Genomic DNA, 24,435 nt, shown 5'->3' with positions numbered 1-24,435 from the left:
TTGCTGCAGTATAATTGTGTGACTGGTGGTGTGGCTTAACCAAAATAAACACTTCATACCAGCAGCTGAAAAAAAGATCTTTAACTCTAGCAGCTGCTATACTTTGCCATCCCGTTATGTGTCCCCACCCCCTGTATCTAAAACAGTATGCAATATATATAAGCATGACACAATTAAAACATAAGTATTGAATTGGAATAAAAAGGCTGTAGCTTTCTTAACCAACACATCAAAACTAATATGACCTGAACCTGAGGAGATTGCCATAACCAATCGGGTTACCCACTGTCTCAGCTGCCCACCATGAATCCAAGCAAGGTGGCCTCTTGCCGTATCCCCAAGCAAGGAAGCCCCCCGAGGTGTACTGATGCCCTGCCATTATCCGTACCTGGTGATAATGATGATTCTTACTGTGATAAAACCCCTTACTGGCTCGGCTACCCTCCCCCAGCTGTGACAGTATAATCAATACATCCAACACATCTAAACTAAATATGTGCTGCTGTCCTACTATACATATAACATTAAGAGTACCAAGGAGACTCACAAGTCCAACTGCTTAATGATATGTAACTCCCTGCCCATGCATACCCCAAGGCCTAACCAAGGCCTTGGGGTATGCATGTCTTGCACACATGAATACATATGTTCCTCGGCTATAATCATTCTAAACCTGCACCAAACAGATGCTTTCCAGGGAGGGAGGATGGGAAAGGCAGGTGCAATTGAAAAGAGGGCGACGCTGCCTTTAAAGTGTCTGCGACTTCATCAATGCATGCCACCTCTCCCCTCAACTTCCTCCCACCGCCGACGTCACTGCAGGGACAGCAGTTCCCGGCAGACTTCCACTGATGCAATGCTGAGGGGGGGGTGGAGGTCTGTGGAGGAAGAAGAGTGATGGGAAAAACAGCATTGGGCGTGCCACGACAGTGAACCTCCCTTCCTTCCTGCACCCGGAAGCACTGTCCCCCAGTGGTAGGCAACTGCGGCACCTGATTACAAGTGGGCTCTGGGCATGGGTGCAGGCCTGCTCATTTATTTTAGGTACAGTATTGGAGTATTCCAGGAGAGTGCGAACGTAACAGCAAGGCAATTCAGAAACAGTCTCTGAGTATTCTTTACGCAATAGAATAAATCCAAGTTATGCACCAGTGAGCTAGTTCTCATAACATTTTTGTAATTGATTGACATTAAGACAGCATCCTCTTAATGGGATAGTAGTATAATTTTATCTCATGTATATTAATGAACTGGAATTCTTGAAAGTCATATGATTTCTTATAAATTGAGCCCAGAAGGCAAAAACAAAACTTAAGGCTGATCTCGACGTATTGTTTGATTTTTGTCCTATATTCTAACATTTCATCATGTTCTGACATGTCAGCAACCTTTACAAATCTGGTCAGTGTGATTTTTCACAGTGCAGTGATAACAGCTTCATAGGAAAACGTTTTCAAGGAACCCTAACACTGGCAGACCTTTTAACCATTTTACCACCTTGAAACTTTCCTAAGAGATAAAGCTGAGGTAAATTTGGGTCAAGTAATAGTAGCTGAGAAGGGCCTGAAAGTAAATTTAAAAAACTACCTCTCCTTTGATTTAAAGTTGCCTATAACCTTTTTTGTTTTTCCTTAAATGGTCCCCCAATTACCGTATATGGTTCTTGTGAGGCGAGTAATGTTCATTAGTTTTTTTTTAATTTTTCCTTGGGATTATGTAAACTGTACACAAGATTGCCTATATTATGTAATGAGACATGTTTCATATTGTAATATTGAAATGCTTAATAAAAAGAGAATTATTAAAAAAACCCAAACAAAAAACCTTTTAACCATTTTAAAATAGCTATCCTGGTGGATGGCCAGGAGGAACAGTTGTCTAAGTATAAGGTTTTTAAAGATTCATAGCAAAGTTTCTTACCCGTGGATATGAACCATTTAAAAGGATAAGGGGGAACCAGGTTGTGAATGAAAAGGCTGAATGCCCTGACCTGTCATTGCTGCTTAAGCTGTTCCTGGAGCAAACCTTCTGGTGGATTCTTCCTTCCCAGGTGAAAAAGATCATGAACAGTGTGTTCCAGCATTTGCGGGAGGAGTTTGAACTGGAAGAATTGTACAGCGGCAGAGCAGTACTAAGTATCGTCATGAACACTATTAAGGTACTGGATTATAAAATTCTTCAGAGAAAGGGGCACACTAAGCCAATGGTGGGAAAACTAAGGTTCGTGGGCCAGATCCAGTCCATCCTTACATTTCTTCCTGCTTAAGGGTTTTGTTGTGTGTTTTTTTGGTTTGGGTTTTTTTTTTAGGGTTTTGTTTTTTTTTTTTAAAGCATTAGGTACAGCCTGCAGAATCTTTGCAGCCTGTCCAAGTTCCCGATGTCAACGTGAAAGGCCCCGGGATGTATACTTCCTATAGTACCCCTATATATAATTTTAAAATGTAAATACACAGCTAGGTCAATCTTATAGCCTTGCAACCCTCACCACTAGACTTCTGCATACACATTTGTTATGCATTTATATTAACAGATTTCACATGACAAAGGGCAAAGTACAGTCTTCTGAGGTAAGGATATCAGTTACAACATGTATATTATATTTACATGCACTGCTGTGGTGGCAAAGAAAACCCTGCAAAAAACACTAGGAATCCATGTGGAATTAGGTCTGTTATGCATATTGGGTGTGGGGCTTGGCTCTCAAGAAGCCATAAATAAACTGAATTGCAATTACATTATAGTAAACCTCATATCAAAACATCACTAACTGCCAGCAATCAAACAGTAACAACCCTACCTATGAAAAGGCAATGCTACAAATATTACATCAAGCTGTAGAACACCAACACACCTCATAATATGAAAACAGAATAAACCAGGCTGCTTTAGATCCCTTCACAGAAAATACATACTAGCAGAATATCTCACCTCTGTCTCACAAGCAAAACAGTCATATCCTTATCAAATACAGAATAGAGAGACCATAAAGTATAAATAGAAATGTGCAGATATACTAAACTGGAAACCACAACAAGCCAGACTCTGTATGCAGTGTAACAATGGAAAAACAGAACCATCACTTTTCCTCCTAAAACATCAAACAAGATCAAGAAATATAAAACAATAATAGTAAAATCTTACTAATGAATAATATTTCAAAAACAGCTGATGAATAGAATAACATCTAATAAGTAAAGCCTTATATAAAAATTTCTAAACATTTCCAAACACCAATAAAATATTTCAAAACATCAGACACATTAAATAAGACCCAATATTTAAAATTAAGGATAAAAGGAAACCTTGCTCTCCATACCTAGGAACCTTTGATTTCCAGTCACCCTGAGATTGTTGTGAATCATTGTGTGTGCCCCCCCACTCCCCACTTTCTCCTCTCTCTCCACTCACTCCTTCGCTCTCACCAGTTGCCTCCCAAGTCTCCCTTTCTCACCATTTTTTCCAATTTTATCGATTTTTGGTTATTTTAAGTCCCCAGTGCAGCATGTTCCCTCCTCCTCTCCATTCCTCCCTCTCCCTGATTAGAGCACCTCTTCAAAGGGACTGGAGTCCGTTTGGCCACATAAGCACAAGCTGGTTCCCACAGCTCTCCTGCTGTGGAGGGACCCTTCTCTACTTCCCCCCAGTCAATATGTTCTCCTGAGGTTAAGGCCCAACTCCCACCAACCACCTTAATGTAAGCACAGAAATCAGCTAACTTGAAGATCTCTGGCAGTGGGGGAGCTCACTTTAAAGCCAATGGCAAGCGCAGCTAACTAGTAGCAAGAGCAGGGCCCAGGATTGTGCTGCACAGTTAGCTGCTGCAGTATGAAGTATAACAAGGGGCTCATAGGTAAAAGTGGCCTGGTGAGCACCATTATAAAAAGGTGCTTTGTGGTAGTTTGATAGTGACTGACGTAACCGTGCTATCTTGCTCACCACAGTTTGTCTCTTACTGCTGCAGTCAAAGCTTCAGATTGCAGCAGCTGTATTTGATGAGGAGCAGGCTGTGTTCTGCATGTGTGACTGAGCGAAGATATTTCTGTGTTTTCCTAATCGGAGATGTATTGGTGTTCTGGAGCCTGATGTAATATTTGCAATATTGCCTTTTCATAGATGGCATTGTTACTTTTTGATTGCTGGCAGTTAGTACTGTTTTGGTGTGGAAGGTTTACTATATTGTAATTGCAATTGAGTTTATTCATGGCTTTCCGAGGGCCAAGCCCACACCCAATATGCATTATAATAGTCTTAATACCAGATGGGTTCCAACTGTCTTTTTTTTTTTTTTTTTTGCAGGTTGTTCTGTTTGGCAGAGATGTGTTTCTCTGAAATAGATGCTTAGAGCCAACAGCAGTAGAGAAAAGCTTTTTATTTAATTGCTATAAAATAATATTATAAGACCTTAAGGAGAGAGAGACTGGCAGAGTGCTATGCAAAGCACCAGCATAAATTCCCCCTCAGTGATTTGACTGTTAATAAGATGTGTTATAGATTTCACACTCATTTCTTTCTACCTCTAAACTGGGTTATATAATTGTCAATTTCTATGCTTGTTTTTTTCACTATAAACAATCTGAATGGCCATATGGTCATTTCCTCTTGCTTTCCATGCTAATTAATCCTCACTTCGTGTGTAAATGTTTTCTTGGAGTTCTGCAGTGTTAGCATGGCCTTGTCGGTTCTGGCCTTTTTCTATAACGCTATAGCCCAGTTCTTTCTGGTAACGTAACATCCCTATCTAACTTAGTGTCTTTATGCCTATCAAAACAAGCACAAGGGTGAAGCACAGATGTCATGTTGTAATATTATACTTATTAGTAATTATAAAAGTTGTCTATGATTTAAAAAAAACCAAACTAAACTGAAATCTTAGAACAAGAATGACTACTGTGTTATATCAAAGTTTTTCACTGCCTCTTCACTGCTTTCTTTTACAAGTCATTCCTATAATAGGGCAGCACACCAATTCCCCCTTTTTCATCATTTTTAGTGTGACACTATAATCCCTCACCCCACCCCCTGTGCCCTGGGTTGGTTCTGGGGTGTCTATCCTCAGAGCTATAGATAGACTGGGCCTTACCCATCGTAGGACAGAGGAGATAACATATCTTTGAGGCCTTTAGTTTACTTAATGATGTGAGACCTATTGATGATTTAATTTTTCTGGGTGAAGGGTAAATATCATAGAAACATAGACATAGAAATGACGGCAGAGAAAGACCAATCTGCCCATCCAGTCTGCCCAGCAAGCTCCCACACTTATTTTCCCATACTTATCTGTTTCATCAACCACCAAGTTCAGGGCCCTTGTTGGTAACTGTTTGATTCAAATTTCCTGCCACCCCCTGCCATTGATGCAGAGAGTAATGTTGGAGTTGCATCAAAGGTGAGCATAAGACTTAATGGTTAAGGGTAGTAACCGCCACATCAAGCAAGATACCCCGATGCTTGTTTACCCAGACTGCACAAATCAGTGCCTTGATGGGTAAATCCTCTTTTCCACATTTCCCCCTGCTGTTGAAGCAGAGAGCAGTGCTGTATATGCATTCAAAGTGAAGTATCAGGCTTAATTGGTTTAGGGTAGTAACCGCCGCAATAAGCAAGCTATCCCCACGTTTATTTGTTTACCCAGATTGTGAAGTTCAGTCCTTGTTGGTTGTTGTCTGAATGCAAATCTTCTTTTCTATGCTTGTAGAAAATATCCAGATTCATGTCAGGGTAGTTACTGCAAAATCAAAAAAGCTGAAGGTTAGGGCAAAGATTAAATGTAAACCCGCCAACACTAATTGTGACATGGAAAAGAAGGCATGCAAAACACAGCCTCAAACAAAACCCTCATTAAGAATGTGTGATTAAATGATTTTAGCCACGCATAATAGGCCCTTCTGGCACTCCGAATGCCTTCCTTGCCTTCCCATTAATCATAGGCAATCACATTATGGGGTTTTTTTGTCTTTTTCTTATTGCAAATAAAAATTCCAACTTATCTTGAGATGTTTAGTAAGAATCCATCTAGTGAATCAAGAGTGCTCCGAGACTGGCCGTATTTCCTGATCTGCGTCAGGGGGCTGAAGATGGAACAAGATGTCATCTGATTAATTCTTTTAGCGCGCAATCATTTATTGTGCAACATTGAATGTGCAAGACAAATTTTCAATAAGCCTACAGCAGAATATATTGTTAGGTGGTGCGATAATCACACCGTTCGGCGTCTCAAAACTCTTTGGTGCCTGAGGGGAAAACCGGAAGTGAAAGGTTTAGTGTGACATTTTATATTGCTACAAAATAATGAATCCTCATGATTTTTCAAATAATCAAATATCACTCTAAGTCCAAGTTTAATCCCGACGGTGAAACTGTATTAAGAGTAAAAATCCAAAATTGTTCACAAATGTGTAAATATAGCTGCTTTTTTTTTTTTTTTTTTTTTTTTAACATATTTGTAGATTTTCACAATTTTATCAAAGAATTGACTTTGTATAAAAAATACATGGTCAAAAGACAGAAAACAGGAAAAGAAAAAAGTAACATATAATAATTAAAGTTATCTTAGATATTGTCCTATACAAAAATCTACAACTTAAGGGGGATCCAGAAATCTAAGAGGAGAAATATACAAAAGAAAGAAAAGAAACAGGCATAGCATAAGACCATTCTAACCAATGCCCAAACTTCTCTGGGTTGACACTGGGGAAGGACGATAATGGCTTCTTGGAATCCAAAAATGCTTTAAGTTGCTCGGGAGCAAAAAAGATGAAACAATCTGTAATATATTTAATAAAACATTTTACGGGATAATGAAGAGAGAAGAACAGCCTAAGAAATAGCCTCTTGTCGATACAAAACTAAAACCCTTCTTTCTTGTGTAACACGTGAAATATCAGAAAACACACGAACCAACTGACCATGGAATAGTGAGGACGGATTCCTAAAGTATTTACACATGACATTACTCCCATATTGAGATGATTCAAATGAAACCAACCTTTTATTTTTAATACAACTCTTATGCTCAGTTGGTCGAGTCTTGATTTTTCTTTTCGTTTTACCAATGTAAAGCTTCCTGCAAGGACACAACAAAAAAAATATACTACAAATGTAGATGGGCAGTCTGTTCTGTCAAAAAGTTTTATTAGCTTGTCTGTGCCCAGAGGAAGCCAACTAGGACCCTTTATTGGCTGGGTACAAAAACTGCAATGCCCATGAGAAGTGTCCCACTTCTGGTAAATTGTCCCTGATGTCTCCTGACCACCAAGTCTCGGATGATTTTACTTCGGGAAAACTCCGTGGTGGGTTGTGCATGAAATAGTGAATATAAATGAAGGATATTCCAATGGTTAAAGATGATATGGCTGAACTTAAATGAGAATGATGTAAGACTCATACTAATTTCTCATCATCTGACTTCATTGTGCCTAGTAATAACCGTGTATATTCTGCATGGGGTTTTTTTTTAAATGCTTTTAAATGGATAAGCTCTTGCCAATAATCTCATATTTAAATGTACACTAAAGGGTGGATTTTCAAAGCCCTATGCACGTAAAATCCGGTGTTTACGCACATGGCCGGGCCTTGTGCGCGCGCCAGGCGAAGTTTCGAAGAGGCCCGGCCACACATGTAAACGCTGGTACGCAAATAAGTGCCGGGCCTCTTTGAAGGGGCGGGCCGGGGGGGGCCGTGTTCTGGGCGGGGTGGGCCGGGACAGCACCATCGTTCTCTGTCCCAAAGACTCGCACGCTGGCAGCCAGCCAGCGTGCGCAACTTACTTCAGCTCGGTAGCTGAAGTAAGTTGTGAAACAAACCCCCACCCCGCACCACAAAGGTACGGTTTAGGGGGTGGGGAGGAGAGGGGAAGGGGGAATTTAGGTAGGGGGGTAGGGAACTGGGGAAGGCTGGAATGCGTCACCATGCAGAAATTGCAAAAGTCCCGTTCCCCCCCCCTTGCGCATGCCACCCGCATATACACGCGCGGATTATAAAATCCGGTGCGCAGCCCATGGATTTTCTACCATGCGAGTGCTGACACGCACATGTTAGAAAATCGGCGCATCCTTGTGTGCACCCCAGGAATTGCGTGGACATGCACGCGCACAGTGGAAAATCTACCGCATATTGTAGTCTGGTATAAAACAAAAAGTTAAAAGTTAAAGATAAAATTATTCATAGGACTATTTTTCTAACAAAAACAAAATTTCTAGTCCGAAGTGGTCTCTGAGTGAAAAATCTGTTTCTAAACTTATACATGAAATATAAAAAGATATGAGTAATCATAAAAAAAAAAGTTGTATGCTGTTTTTCTACATGTAAATCTTATATTCTGAGTGGGTTTTTCTTAACTAATTATTGCTAAAATGTGTGAATTCCAAAAATTCTAATAAGGGATTGATTGCTGAACATACACTTGCTAAGTAGGAATAAGATTTAGAACAGCAATCTGTGATGTATATGTTAATTCATTTATCTTTTAACAATTAATTCAGTTTCACACTCCCTTTTGTTCAGTGAATTATAAATATAGAAAATATTAGACAAGAAATAAAGATACTTTAGCATAATAACATTATTAAACCATGTGATCAATATCTTGTGTAATATAGTCAAGGGATTGCAGTAGGAAATATTGATACTAGTTGGTTATAGAAATAAGAAAGTGAAATGTCATAAACAGATTTACAGTTTGGCTGTCTAAATGCATATTGAATATGGATTAAAGTGAAGCAGATTGATAAAATCAGCATAGACTTAGCATTCACAGTCAAATGACTCAATGGAGTCAGGAAGTTTGAAGGCGGGTGATTAGAAAAATAGACAACTGTGATGACTGATCAGCTTGGTACTTGTAAAGAGTGAATTCTGAGTGATGATAGCGGAAGCAGAAGCTTTAAGCAGGACTAAATTCTTGTTTATAGGAAACAGGGATGGCTGTCAGACAAGCAGCCTACAACACTATTAGTAGTTTGGAGGAGCAGTACTGTGAAATCTTGGTATTCTGCCTGGATTGCCGGAAATATTTAGCTGGCTTGAGAAAGTAAGAGAGTTCATTAATTAAGGTATTCTGGAACGACAGATTAAAAAAGGCATTAACTATGAAAGAAAGTCAGAATGAAGAAGGGCAGTGCTTAACTATAGTTTATGAATAAGAATAGAAATAGTTTATCAGGTAACCCCTTTTGTGTTGAGGGAACTGAGGCTTATCCATTGCTAGACCTTGAGGAGTCATTTAGTGGAGTTCAGGCATGTCCTATCTGTTGTAGGTTCAAAGGAAAAACAGTCAACCTCATCTGTAACTGTAGCAAGCATGGCTTCAGCGTGAATTGAGTCCAATAACTATAAAGTTGAATAGAAGGGCATGAATTTTATTACCATTGCAGGAGCAATTGAATAGTTCGATATTGGAGTCAATATAGTTGTATACTTCAAACTTGTGGCTTTTTCTTTGACAGCAGGTTTAGAAAGTGATGATTTATATCAGTTTGTGATTGGCAATGCAGTATGGATATGTTGAAAAATACTTTGAAATGTAAAATTAATTTGTGACCAATTCATATTCAGAGCTGAGGTGTCATAATCCCAAAATTGAAATGGTTTTGTTTCAGTAAAATTCTTACATTGATATTACAGTAGGTTCCTTTTATATAGGTTTTTGGTTATAAACTAACTTTTAAATTACTCAGGTGTCAGAATACAGAAAGGAAGGTAATGGGTTAATATATAATAAGTACAGTCTATAGAATGATCATGTATTATAACTTTTCAAAACTATTTTAGATTAAGGTATTGTAACATGTAACCAATCCATCAATACGTATTTAATGTCACAATAGTTTATGAATATCATAAAATAAAAATCAGTGTTTTACCCACCTTTCAAGATTCCATACTATATAAAGAAAATATTTTAAGCCATAATCTTGAAAGAAAAACTGGTAGCTCCTTTACAAGCTTTTTACCAGCAGGCCCTATCGAAGGGGAGCTTTCCTGAAAACTTCACCGATGCCAACATTACTGTTCTACCAAATCCCGGGAAGGATGCTTCTCTCCCTGCTTTCTATCACCCAATTTCTTTATTAAATTGCAATCTTAAACTCTTTGCCAAAGTATTAGCAAACCGTTTGAATCTTATTCTTCCCTCTATCATTTCACATCATCAGGTGGGCTTTGTCAAAGGCAGGTCAGCTGGGTCCCATATCATAAAATTCATCACAGCCATACAGTGTTCTATAAAAAAGGATATCCCAGCCTTGGCGATCAGTTTCGACTCCGAAAAAGCTTTCAACAGAGTTTCATGGCCTTATATGTTTTCGGTTATGGGCAGATTTGGTCTTTTGGGAGATTTCGTTAATATCGTTGCTCTTTTGTATAACTCCCCTAAATCATATATTCTAGCTAATGGAAGTAGATCTGATCCCTTCCTGGTGGGACGAGGAGTTAGACAGGGCTGCCCACTGTCTCTGCTTCTCTATCTTCTATCCATAGACCCACTCCTTCGGAAAATAGCCGACAATGCTTCCATTCATGAACTGGAGTTAAAGACCACATCCTTTAAGATAGCTGCTTTTGCAGACGACATCCTCATATATTTGACGAACCCCACCTGCTCCCTACAACAAGTCTTAAACCACCAATCGTCTTTTGGCAGCTTTGCAGGTCTAAAAATTAACCAGGACAAATCGGAAGCGTTAGATGTGACAGGACAACTTTGTCAAACCTGGTTGGGTCCCTTTCCTCTAAAATGGGTTTCGTCAACAATGAAATATTTAGGTATTCTCATCCCTCTGCATATACTACTCAATTTTACAAGGCAAATGTACAACCATTATATAAAGCACTACAAAATAACATTCAAAGATGGATGAATCTTCCACTTTAACAGGCAGAATTCATTTATTAAAAATGATTGAACTTCCTAAATAGCTTTACCTCTTCCAAATGGCGCCCATATGGCTCCTCCATAAAGACATTTGAGCTGTTGAGAGAGAATTCTCAAAATTCTTATGGAGGGGGAAAAATGCCAGACTTCCCCATCCATGTACTTCAGGCCTCCTGGTCTCAAGGAGGCCTGAGGTGTCCAGACCTGCGACATTTTAATCTTGCTTGCATGTTGCGTATTATCTACGATTGGCTCTTTAAATTGTCTATCTTTTCTCTATATGATCACCTTAGAACCTGGTTAGGAGGCTTCTCCCTTTCAGCTTTACTCCAATGTTCAGACAAATAGATACCTTCTCTATCTTCAGCATTCACTATTCTACACGCCTGCTGAAAGACATGGACAGTGCTTTGTAAAAAATTGGGTCTTAAGACAAAACACCTTCCTCATAGACATCTGTGATAATTCCATCTTCCCTCCAGGATGCTCTCGGGGAGTGTTCCTACGATGGAAACGTCTTGGCTTGATCCACCTGGATCAAGTTTTTGGGCCAAATCCGATAACAATGGTCAGCTGTGCAGAGTTGCAAACATACCAAATCCCTCGTTTTGACTTCTTTGCATATTTGCAGTTACGCCATTACATTACCAACTTAAGAACATAAGAAAATGCCATACTGGGTCAGACCAAGGGTCCATCAAGCCCAGCATCCTGTTTCCAACAGTGGCCAATCCAGGCCATAAGAACCTGGCAAGTACCCAAAAACTAAGTCTATTCCATGTAACCATTGCTAATGGCAGTGGCTATTCTCTAAGTGAACTTAATAGCAGGTAATGGACTTCTCCTCCAAGAACTTATCCAATCCTTTTTTTAAACACAGCTATACTAACTGCACTAACCACATTCTCTGGCAACAAATTCCAGAGTTTAATTGTGCATTGAGTAAAAAAGAACTTTCTCCGATTAGTTTTAAATGTGCCCCATGCTAACTTCATGGAGTGCCCCCTAGTCTTTCTACTATCCGAAAGAGTAAATAACCGATTCACATCTACCCGTTCTAGACCACTTATTAACAGAAACCCCGACATTGGGAGAAAACAAGGCTCTTTCCTCCCTTTTTCAGTTTAACGCTCAAAAACAATCCTGTGCTTCTTTTGCTAGAAAGCTATTGGAGACATCCCTACCTTCATATACGTTGCTGGTCTAGGTGGACCAATATAGAACTATCGCCCTCAGAGATACAAAAGTTCGTTTTACAAATTCCGAAGGAATCCGAGAATATTTTACTAAGGGAAATACAATACAAATTCATTTGGCAACTATATATGCCACAGCTTCCAAATGGAATAGAGACATATCTCCAATATGTGATAAGTGTACCCTAAATGCCAATGACTACCTACACAGTTTCTGGACTTGCCCAGAAATACAGATTTTCTGGCAATTTCTGACTCAGAAACTCTCTACTATTACTTTGACTACAATATCCCTAGATATTCATTTTTGGATATTTGGAAGGGTCTGGGTGGGTGCCACCATCTGGCCAGTGGTCACGAACCTGTTAATAACCAAGGCTAGACTAGCAGCGAAGCAATCTATCCTGGCGTGTTGGATAGGCCCAAGTCCTCCCACCTATGGGGTCTGGGAAAAGAAAATGATTAAGCAAATAACTATGGAATATATGTCTGCCACAACTTCTTCGGCTAAACAGAGACAACGCGCTTAACCTGGCTACCTTTTCACACTGCCCTACTGGATGATCTCAAGAACGGTCTCCCCCAACTTTGAGCCTGACAGATAGCTAATACCTTATTAAGATTCTAATCATCCTGATTATCTAACATAGCTCCAACACTCATTCTAAGGGATGACGTGATGTGGGTTAACTCTTATGCTATCAGAACCCAATGACCGACAAATTGAAGACTCAAGGATTCAACCAATACCAAACCTGCTAATAAGCCAACCCATACAATACATAAAATTAGGGATACGGGCTCTAGAGCGGGGGGGGGGGGGGCAGGGAGAAAGGAAGGGATGAGGACGGGGGAGAATAGGGAGGGGGAAAATGCTAAACTGAAAGGTTTAGGTATAAAGTTATGACATACTGTAAATACCTAATGTTACATGTATTATAACTGTTATTGGCATTCTTGATATTACATTCTACTAAACATCTGTTCCTAGCCGTCTGTACAAGAATATCTATGTAACCGTATCTGATGTGATGGTATGTTTAATAATATTCTCTGGCAGTGTATGTAACTCTGCTCTTGTTCTATGTTGTTATTAACTGAAAAACCTTAATAAAAATGATAAATAAAAAAAAAATGCTGCTTATGATCAAAAAAATAAAAAAAAACTTAGGAGAACAAGAATGACTTCTGTGTGTATGTCAAAAAGTGTTTCACTGCCTCTTCACTGCTTTCCTTAACTGCATGTAAATATAATATGCATGTTGTAAGTAATATTTTTACTTCAGAAAACTGTATTTTGCTCTGTCATGTAAAATCTGTTAATAAAAATGCATAACTTAATTGTGTATGTAGAAGTCTGGAGGGGTGCAAGGGCTGTAAGGTTTGCCTAGCTGTGTGTTTAAATTTTACAATTAGATATGGAGGTGCCAAAGGAAGTATCGCCCCAGGTGCCAAATACTTTAGATACGCCATTGCATTTTGGGTCTTTGAACTTGGGCAGACTGCAGTGACTCCGCGGCCAGCACCTACTGCTTTAAAAAAAGAAAAAAAAACAGAGGAAAGTTAAGGACAAACCAGATTTGGCCCATGGGCCTGGTCTAGTCTAGTTCAACTTTTTCATGCATTTTTTTGAAGTGAAGTGTTTGACCTCCCTGTAGCTTTTCAGCAGACTTAAATTTTTTTACTCCTGACTTTAATCTTCAGCTCACAAGAGTAGAACACATGAGGTATTTCCTTAGATAATGGTGCTTCTTTTCTCATTACATTATAGGTTAATAAAAATCTGTCCCTATAAAACTACCTTGTGATCTTGTTTTCCCAGCTGAACTCCTTCACTTTTTCTTCTCTTCCTCAGACTGTAACCCTCCAGCTCCTGAGCAGGCAGGCAGAGCAGGAGAAGCAAGAAAGCAGCAGTGAAGAAGAGGAAGAGACGGATGGGAAAGTGATGGGAGAAAATGCTGAAGGGATACAGCAGGAGATCTCATCTAAAGTGAAGGAAGAGCCACAGGCTATTGCCAGCAACATTCAAACACAGAATAGTGAGCACCACAAGGAACCGGAAGACCTGGAACAGTCTAGTACTGTATGTGAATTGGAGGGAAATAATCTTAAGGGTCAGGAGGAAGAGCATGTTACAAAGACGAGCTCAAAAGTGCACGAGGAAGAGTCAGCCACCAACAAAACAATTCTGACTACATCCCAAGAAACCCCAGAATCCTTTACTCAGTTAACCGCTGCAGACCAAGGGCCAATAATTCCAGCACAAGTAGAGGAGGCTTTATACATTGTACTGTCTGAGCATAGTGAGGTGCCTACTGAAAACAGGGCAGAACAGAAAGAAGAAAATACAGCAACAATAGCAGAAGCAGTGATTGAGAAAGGAAGCATAATAGAGACCACTGCAGGGGAAATAAGAAGTGCAGAGAAACTGATGGGAAACCATGAAAAAAAGGATCAGGTGGAAAGTGAGGCAACAAAAGTAGAACAGGTGACAACTCTTCCACTGGCAAGTAAGGATGATGCCGTAGAGCCTGCCTCTGAGGGAGACAGAAATTTGCTGGATGTGATAATGCTGGACCCAGCAGAGGCAAATGTAAATGAGGGTGGAAGCTTCTCAGAATCAAAGGCAGGCCAGCATTCCATTCCCAAGTCAGATAACTCCAGGTAAGCTGATAAGACTGAAATGTAACAGATTATAGTAATGCATTGCCAGGAGTGTAAAAATGAGACATTTGCCTTAAAGGGTATAAAACTTTGCTCACAGTCATAACACATGGTACAGCCCTGGCCATCTGGTCTTAATAATTTATAAGGCAAACAGGATGTGGGCTTGAGAATACCCTTTCCCACCCCTCTCACCTCCCGAGTTGTGGCTGGCTTGGAGGGGGCTCCTCCCTGTCTGAAGTTGCAGCAAGTCCTGAAGGGGAGTATCCTCCTCCAGTGATATGTAGTACACTAGGCCCTGCAGTGGTGTGGGTACTGGAGCTTCCTTCTCTTAACATTGCTGACACTGGGCTAGCCTGTTGGGAAGACTGTCCCTGATTCCCAGTGGTGGCTGAAGCATTATCCGCATTCATTTATCATGCAGACAAGATCTGCTGCTACCATTCTCTTTCCTCACACAAGTCTGCAATTCACATCTTGTTCCATTCATGTTGGACTCTTAAAACCACCTCTCTTCCACTTTCTTCATCTCCCATTTTGCCCATTTGCAATTCCTCCAAAGCTTCTCCTTACCTTTCATGTTCTTGCACATCTTTGCTCCTTCCTCCATCTCAGCTTTATGCACTATGCTTAACAGAGACCTCTTACTGCTCTGCTCCTTTTGTCTTCTAAGCTCACTTTGGGTTCCCTTGTTGTCCCCTAATCGTGGAACTCATGCACCCCATCCCTTCACCTTCAGGTTCCATTTGATGATGCCTTTCTTCACTGAAACGTTGTTAGCCACTTGTGCTGTATGATAGAGATGGGGGCCATTGGCTTATGCAATGCCCTGGTGTATTTAGAATATAGGTTACAATGCAGGCAGCCACGACTTGATCTGCTAATTGTGATCAGCAGTTCAGTCATTCTCTGAGGACAAGAAGGACAGCAGTCCTCATGCATGGATGACATGGAGCCCAGCATGGAAAATGTCACCCATGTGTGACATCCTGCTGTCCTTGGAGAACATCTGTTACAGGTAAGCAACTTTGCCGAATTGTGGGTCACAATTCTAAGGTTTTGAGCTTTTTCTTGAATGATGCTTTCATGATGTGATCAAGACGTGATGATTTATGCCCCACTGGATCACAGATAATGAACCTCAAATCATTCAGCCTGTCTCATTTATAATGATGCTAAACACTGCGTTTCACCTGTTTTGCACATTTCTTTAGTGTTCGTGAGGATGAAAGAGACAGTGAGGATTTGTTTAAAATGGCAGTGCCTAAACCACTAAAGCTAGAAGCAACTTCCAAACAAGAGGAGGAGGAGGAGGAAGACGATGTGGTATGGTCTCTATGCTTTCTGTTTTTTGCAACTTCTTTTGATATGAGACTTAACACTAAAGTATAGGCTCTCTGGGACTTCGTACGTTACCATGAACCCAGACTGTGGGGTTCAGGATATACTGGTTGAATGCCTGAAAAAGCTGCTACCCTCTTAAAGTAGTACTATTAACAAACTGGTTGAGCAATATACAGTAAATGAGATCATTAATAATATCAGCACTGCACTTTATGCTTCTGACTCTTTGTATTTCTGAGAACATGTTAATGGCTAAGAACTTGAAAGAGCTTTGTGACTTTGCATCTCCCATCATTATAAAAAATAATCAGGATGGGGGAGGGTGCTGCTGTGCTAATTCTAATCAGACCCACAAACAGGCATCATACAAATACATATAAAGTGACTACTGCATGCCTGTTACTCAGAAGTGGATTCAGTCTAAATCCAGGGTAAGAAACTGGTAACATTGCATAGGGCATGTGACTGTAGGAGGGCCCAGGAAGGTTCTATATGTATATACTACAGTATTTCTCTTTTTGGCCATCCTTTTTATTTCTGTCGACAAGTAGGTATGAATTAGCCATAACGCATGAGTGACATCATCCAGCAGTGCAGATGGACCTAGCTCTCGTAGCTCAATAAAGACTTTACAGAGCATACACAGGAGTTCTAACATGCACATGCTGCCTTGTGAGCCTCCGTCTTGGTCTTTTTTTTTTCCTGCCTTATCGCATCTCTCTATTTTTTTGCCACTACTTTTGGCAGCCCCGCAACAGTATTTTTTGGTTCTTAAAAACAAATGGAAATTCCAAAGGCCAAGAAGATCACAATTAGTGGCTTCAAATCCTGCATTTGTGGTTGCCAGATGTCCATCACAGATAGGCTTGCTGTGGTTACCATTGCCAGAGCTCAGACCACAATTCTTCCACCTATGGTCAGATGACTCAGAGCATAGCAATACTGCACCTGAAAGACAGAAGCGCTTTTAAAGACTCTGACAAATAAAGGGCCAAAACTTCAGTGTGAGGCTGAGCAGCAGAATCACTTCTCATCCAGGAGCAAGGCGCCAACAGGATTTCATCACAAGAGATCGAGCCCCCTTTCATTCCCTCAAAAATGGGAAGGCTCCCTCCTGTCACCCTATGGCTCCTGTTCACGATCTGACAAGGGTTGAGCGCAACGCAGAAGCCAACAGTGGCACTGAGAGCAGCACCTAAATAATGTGATGGCTCCCTCCAACACCATCTCCTGCAGCACCAAAGAGGAAGTTGGCATCGATGGCCCAGGGCTCTGTCAAAGCGAGGCCCTCATCAACAATGAGATAAGAAATAGCCTCATTGATGCAGGTGCCTTTGTCCTTCATGGCACGGAAGGCACCCGTAGTACGGAGCTACTTATTTTATCAAGACCCAGCACTGACCAGGGTGCCTTTGATCTCTTGTGCAGTAATTCTTGATCAAGGTGCCTTCACTCTCATCAAATCAGAGCATTTTGGTGCTGAAACCCAAGAGTCCTGCTACTAAGATGTTGAAGGTTTTAAGCCTGGTACAGTTTGGCAGGAATCGGCACAACTGGCACAGAGTGACTCGGAGCTGACTGCTTTCACAGCTGGGATGGTTGTCACAGTGCCATGTTCCTCCTTGGCTCTTCCAGCACTGATCTGGGTCTCTAAAGAAGTTCTTTCTCTCCCAACTCCAGTGCAAAACGTTCCTCAGCCAGTGGAATTCCTGCTATTGGAGTTGATGAAGACGTTTTGTCTTCTCAAGCCCTGCAAACAAAGGAGGGAGGTTGGAAGTTTCTCCTGTCCAAGAGGGAGGAAATCTTTCCTCACAGCTGGGTCACTCAAAGTCCCATACAGGAGGCTGGTTCTCCACAAGAGTTTGTTGCTGGGAATGAGTTCTCACCCTGAAGTGGTGGATTCTCTTCCTTGGGAGTTTTTTCATGAATCTGAAGAAGAGGCTTAGTCCATTCAGAGTTTTGAGTTTCTGTCAGATGTTTTCATCTTGCACTAATGGAGTTCTCTCTCCTCATTTACCATCTTACTTGGCAGAATCTTGCCTCTGCATTCCCCCTTGGTCAAGGGAGGAGGAGGGTTTTACAGAGGACTCCTTCAGACCCTCTACTGGCATTCTCAGCATACTTTCTTTATTGCAGATATCTGCTATTCAGGGTATTCTATATAAGCTAATAAAAGCACTGTCCATCAGTTTCAAGAAAGAAAAGGACAGAGAACGGATGCCTTCGGGCTCCTTCAATTTCTTCAGCTTCTGGTGGACTCTACAGCTGTCCCGGTACACATGCTCCTCCAAGAGTTACAGAAGAGTATGTGACAGACACCAGCTTAATGCCTTCTGTGACCTGGAAGCTCAACCTGAAGTATACAGTTCAGGCCTCCCCAGGTTTCAGGGTATTCCAGCTGCTATACCACTCAGTGGGTGTCAAATTGGTGTTGAGGCATGCTAAATGCACTCATGCTAACTCCAGTATGCTTCCTGGGAAAGATCCAAAAGTATTGGATGTGTTTAGGAAGAAGGTCTTCGAAGAGTCCATGCTGAGCACCTGGGTCACAGCTCAGCAACCGGTCATGGTCCAATATTTGCATTGAATGCGTGCAGAAATTGAAGCCTTTGATAGAATCGGACACAGAACAGATGGGCTTCCATCGAGTAGTAGAAGAATGTGTGAAAATCTGATTCACGCCATCTACGAAACTTTTGATATAGCAGCCAGGCCTTTAGCCGCTGCCATTGGAACTCAAAGGCTCGCCTGGTAAGAGCAAATGGCTGCCAGGAAGATGTACACAGTCATTTTATGCTTTTAAAATGGTCTCTTATGAAGATTAAAGCCATACCTGTCCTTTGATTTCTGCATGGTCCTGCATGATACTATTAAAGCTAGATTACTATAATTCACTCTGTTGAATTACCTGCATTTGTCTTGAAAAGCCTGCAGATCATGCAAAATGGGGCTGCAGGAATTCTAATTGGGTCCAGATTTTATGACCATATTATTCCAGTCTTGCAGTGATTACACTGGTTATTCATATATTGGAGAATTCAGTTTAAGATTGTGACCTTGATCCAATGTACCCTAAATGAAGACAAATCCATTTGTTTTAGCTCATTGCTAAATTTCTATAAGCATTAAGATCAGTGGGGTGAAATTTGCTCGATGTACCAACCATTCATCAGGCCTGTGCAGTTAAGTGCTTCTATCTTTCAGAAAGCAGGAAAAAGTATTTTAAACAAGGGTATATTGTAGTGACTAGTTGAGTAACTGAGTGAAATGCAGGAAAGCAATGTGGTATTATGCTGTACACATGTGGGAAGCTGGCTGTAGTTTGGTGATAAGTTTTTATATTTAACTATTGTAGAGTAATGTTAAGGTGTGATATTGGATGTTCTGTTTGTACATTTGTTACCTGCCAAATACATTGGATTGCCCAGAATAACTATCTTGTAAATAAATATGCCCTGTACAGTAGACACCATATTTGGTGACAAGGTAAAGGAGACGGTGGTTCTGGTGAAGACAATCTACCCTGCAGTCATTGTCAGCTGCAGCAGGGAATCGGCCTGCTCCTTCCTGCTGACAGTACTTTTATTTTGTTTTTTTTAAAGACGTCCCTTTCATTCTTTTCAATGCCATCATGTCCCACCCATGCTTCAATAAGTGCTGCCCACTAGGGGGCAGCAGAGGGAAAAATATCAAACAAAGGCCCAGCAGCAGCAATGACAGCCACCAGTATTTGACTCCTTGAATCCCATCTCACCACTTCTAATGGGGGAAGGAGATGCAGTCTTTCTTTCCGGAATGGCACCTGTCTCCAGGAACCAGTGGTCCTGAGAATTGTGGACTATGGCTACTGCTTATGCTTCTCTAGCCTTCTCCAGCTTGATGAATATCAGTCTTCAGCTCTGACTGTTCTCAGTCTGGAAGTGGAGTTACTCCTTCAGCAGAAGGCAGTCAAACCTGTCCCTTCTCAGGAATGTGGCCAGGGATTCTATTCTTGGTATTTCCTAATCCCCAAGAAGTCAAGGATTGAGGCCTATACCAGACTTGGTTTGGGAGAAGTTCACAATGAACTCCCTCCAGATGAGGGACTGAATGTGTACGCCTAGATTTAAAAGATGCATATATGCACATTCTCATTCATCCTGCCCGCCGGACAATCCTCGGGTTTATGGTGAAGGACGTGTATTGCTGGTACAAGACGTTCCCTTTTGGCCTCTTGGCATCACTGAAACCATGGTGATGGGTTGGAAGTGCTGAGATCTCTTTAACATACTCTCTCTAGCCTCAGAAGCAGACATGTTTGTCGAAACGCTGCCAGTGTCGGGCACATGAAGTTGTGATTGGCGGGGAACTTTTACATCATTTCAAGCTGCTTGGGCTGTCTTTAAGCCAAATTCTTTGTTTAATGCTCCCTAGCCATCAGTAATATAAATCTTGGAGAGGGTTTTAAGGATTCTTTTGCACTTTAATCAGACTTTAAATTGCTTTACAAAGTTCAAGAAATCTTAAGAACTTTCTTGCATCTCTTATAAAACTGTCTTTTTAAATTGCATAAAAAAATTACTAAAAAATAAAATCAATATACATCTTGAGTGAAGACATAGCCTTATAGGTGGCACATGTCTCTCTAATTAGATACAGGATAAACTATATAGCAACAAAAACATTTGCACCCTTTTTGTTGATTTGGTGTTTACATAGTATTTTTAGGGTGTGTGTAGATTAGAGGCATTTGGCGTCCTTTGCATAATTTGCATCCTGAGGGTCTTGGCAAAATTCCTTGTAGTTGTGGTTAAAAAAGCTTAATCAGCAAGGAGTCTGCATATTCCATGTACCTGGACAATTGATTGTTGATGGGTTCATCTCAGACAAGCATTCTGGAGTCCCTTAAGATGAACATATAGTTTCTTCAGTCCCTATAGTCCATGGTCAACTTTGCCAAGTCAACTCTGGTTCCATCTCAAAGAATTCAGTTGATAGTATCCTGGATAGACTTGCTTCAGGAAAAAGCATTTCACCTCTTTGAAAGAGCTGCATCGCTGTCGGGCCTGGTAAGGTCTCTTCTTCAGCAGAACCAAGGATCTGCAAAGTCAGTCCTTCTCAGACACATGGCTGTGGTGGTGCATGTGATTCCTCAGATTAATCTGCATATGCAGGGCTTTCAGTGGGGCATCTGAAATCAATGAGATCAGCTTTGTCAAATATTATCCCACCAAGTTTCTGTGACACCTAGGATAAGAGTTCCCCTGAAGTGATGGAGGAAGCTAGAAATTCTAAAACTGGGTCTCTCACTGCATCCCATCTCATCAGATGGCCCTGTCTACTGATGCCTCCACCCATGAGTTGGGTGGCATGGACCCAAGGATTATGGTCTCTAGTGGAGAGTCATTTGTAAATCAACCTTCTGGGGCTGTGAGATATCTACCATGCTCTAAAAGCTTTCTCTCACTTTCTCTCAGAAAAGAGAATCTAGATCCAGATGGACAACCAAATGACTATGATTTACATAAACAGGGGGGCACAGGCTCTTGCACCCTCTGCTATGAAGCTCTCTGAATCTGATCCTGAGCAGGCCATCACAACCCCTATCTTGAGGCAATCTAACTTCCAGGAATCCTGTATATGTTGATAGATTACCACAGCAGAGTGTTGTAACTACATGAGTGGTCCTTGGATCAAAGAGTTGCAGACAACTTGAGTCTCTGGGGAATGCTTGTGATTGACCTGTTCTCCTGGGAAGATAGCAGAAAGGTTGAAAGATTCTGCTCCATGCATCAGAGCAACTGCATATCAAGTCCTGATGCTTTTGTGCTAGACTGGAGCATCAGTGCACTCTATACATACCAACCAATACCTCATTGCCAAAACTATCTAGAAGGCCCTTCAAGACAAGGCAAAGGTAATCATCATCACACCAGCCTGGTTGTGACAAATGTGGTATCCATATCTCTTTGGTCTGTCAGTTTAGTCTCTGATCCTACTGGAAATGTCTCGGACCTTTGTCACATAGGAAGGCAGCAGGCTCTACTATCATTGCAATAGTCTCTCCCTCTCCACTTCCCAAAGAGGCAGAGGATATGTTGACTTCAGTCAGAAAGCCTTCAACCAGAAAATCCTGCATCTTCAAATGGAAGAGATTCTCGACTTGGTATGGGACTAACCAGCTGAATCCCTTCTCATGTGGCCTATTCTTCCTCTTAATCTGAGTGCCTCTTTAGTCAAGGTTCATCTCTACACTATTGTGAGCATCACCAGCAGGTGGATGGAGCTCTGATCTTACTCCACCCTTTGGTATTAAAATTTATAAAAGGACTGTGGTATTAGAAGCCTCTGATTAATGAAGCTCCTTGAGACCTCAGTGTAATCCTAATTGAATTCACAAAGCCTCCTTTCGAGCCTCTCAACTTGGTGGGCTTGACGTTTCTCACCTGGAAAGCGTTGCTTTCATGGCAGTCACTTTGGCACAAAGAACAAGTGAACTATAGGCTCTAGTTTCATATTTGTTATACCTTCAGATTTTTCGCAATGGGATGGTTCTGAGAAACTCACACCAAGTTACTTCCAAAAGTAGTAGCAGCATTCCACATTTAATCGTACTATTGCACTACCAGTGTTCTTTCCAAGACCACTTGTGCACAAAGGGAAACAGGCTGTTTACTACGTAAACTGCAAGAGAGACTTTACATGTTATTTGAAGAGGACTCAACCTCACAGTCAGGATTCTCAACTGTTTATTTGATTCTAATAGATTAGAGTTTGTTTGGCAACTGCCTTTTCCAATTAGCTAGCAGACTTTGTCACATACTGTTGTGTTGGCTGGCTTACAGATTGCAGATTTCTAACTAGGCTTATCAAGTGAGAGCCATGGTGACTTCAGTGGCTCAACTCAGGGCTGCTTCTATTGAAGACATTTGTAAAGCTGCTATTTGGTCATTTGTTCACATCCCACTTCTGTTTCAACATGTCCTGGATCTATCATAACTTTAGACAAGTAGTTCTGCACAGCCTGTTCTCCCAGTAGTCCACCCTCCACTGGTGGGGTCTGGGTTATTATTCAGTAATTGCTCCACCTGCAACCCTCTGCTTTGGAGTTCCCACATGCTATGGCTCAGTCATTTCTGCTAATAAACAGACAAAGCAAGTTTGCCTACCTGTAAACAGGGTCCTCCACAGACAGGAAGCTGAATTAGCTGTGGAAGTGAGGGGCTCATGAAGCAGCATGCGTGTGTAGGAACTCCCCTTGCATGTTCAGTAAAGTCTTTAGTGAGCTCTGAAAGTTGGCCTGTATCGGTGCTGTCAGAGGACATCATCCATGCATTATGGCTAATTTATCCTGCTGTCTACAGGTAAACAAACTTGCTGTCTTTGCAACTTAAGTATTTCTGTCAGAGCCTTCGGCTTTCCTGAACAGTTCTCACATGTAAAAAGAATGTACAAAGGACCACTCTTATGAGGATAAAAGGGTGTCATAGCACACTGCTACTGCTACTTATTCTAAAGCATTACTAGATGTATGCAGTACTGTACAAATAAACATAAGAAACAGCCATTGCTCCATGAAGCTTACAATCTATAAAGCAAATAAATATTACATACTGATGTCTGCTTTTTTTTTGTTGCACTTAGAGTATGAAAGGTCGACCCCCTCCAGCTCCTCTCTTCGGTGATGATGAGGAGGAGGATGACCTGGACTGGCTGAATTGAAGATTCAAGGAGTTGTTGGCAAGGCACCCATGGGTTTTGGGCACCTTTTGCACTTACTGGCTGCTGTGGCTCGAAGCTTGCAGCCTCCCTTTTGCAGATATCTGTGGCCCCAGGCCTTGGCACAAATGACTGTTGTGGTGATGGAACGGCCATGCGGTCAAACCCCAGCAGTGCCTGCCTGAACCTTCTCTGATTATCTCAGAGAGTAGGGGTAGTGGTAAAGCACATTTCATGCCACTGGTTTGTTAATATGAAGGTTATTTTTTAACCAGAATAAATAAAGGATAAGATTTATATAACTAATTAGAGTGCGTGCATCTAGCTATGTTATGAACAGTTCAAAGCCTGGCAAGCTATTACTCCTCATCAAAACAAAAGAGAACAGTGTCAAATTATATGCTCGTTTCCTCTCTCTCTGTTCCCTCTCTAAACTGGTATCATATTTCACCAAAACAATCTGGCTATTAGCCACTCAATATAATCATATATAAGTTTATGACAGGTGAAAAATATTGTTCAGTCTAATGAAAATACTTTTGTTCATTTTATAATGCTGAATGTGTACAAAAACAAATCTATTTATCCAAAGCAAATTGATAGACAAATTGTCACTTGCATCTGATGCCGGTAATATGAAGATTCTCTGAAAAGCTCAAATCC

The 24,435-nt window shown here is 41.1% G+C and overlaps 1 protein-coding gene across 4 annotated transcripts in view; it reads left to right on the top strand.

Annotated features, from left to right (window-relative positions):
• The window catches only part of FKBP15 (FKBP prolyl isomerase 15), a 191,840-nt gene extending 167,762 nt beyond the window's left edge, over window positions 1-24,078 (top strand). For all 4 annotated transcript variants that reach the window (XM_029612643.1, XM_029612642.1, XM_029612644.1 and 1 more), the window contains 4 exons: window positions 2,051-2,158; window positions 13,922-14,730; window positions 15,945-16,056; window positions 23,698-24,078. In XM_029612643.1, the coding sequence (XP_029468503.1) occupies window positions 2,051-2,158; window positions 13,922-14,730; window positions 15,945-16,056; window positions 23,698-23,775 (1,107 nt within the window). In that variant the 3' untranslated portion in view covers window positions 23,776-24,078. The remainder of the gene's footprint in view (window positions 1-2,050; window positions 2,159-13,921; window positions 14,731-15,944; window positions 16,057-23,697) is intronic.
• The last annotated feature ends 357 nt before the right edge of the window (window positions 24,079-24,435 follow it).

The sequence above is a fragment of the Rhinatrema bivittatum genome, chromosome 8, assembly GCF_901001135.1.
Source record: "Rhinatrema bivittatum chromosome 8, aRhiBiv1.1, whole genome shotgun sequence".
Taxonomy (NCBI): domain Eukaryota; kingdom Metazoa; phylum Chordata; class Amphibia; order Gymnophiona; family Rhinatrematidae; genus Rhinatrema; species Rhinatrema bivittatum.
The sequence above is the reverse complement of the archived record's forward strand: the minus strand, read 5'-3'. Positions and strand labels throughout refer to the sequence as shown.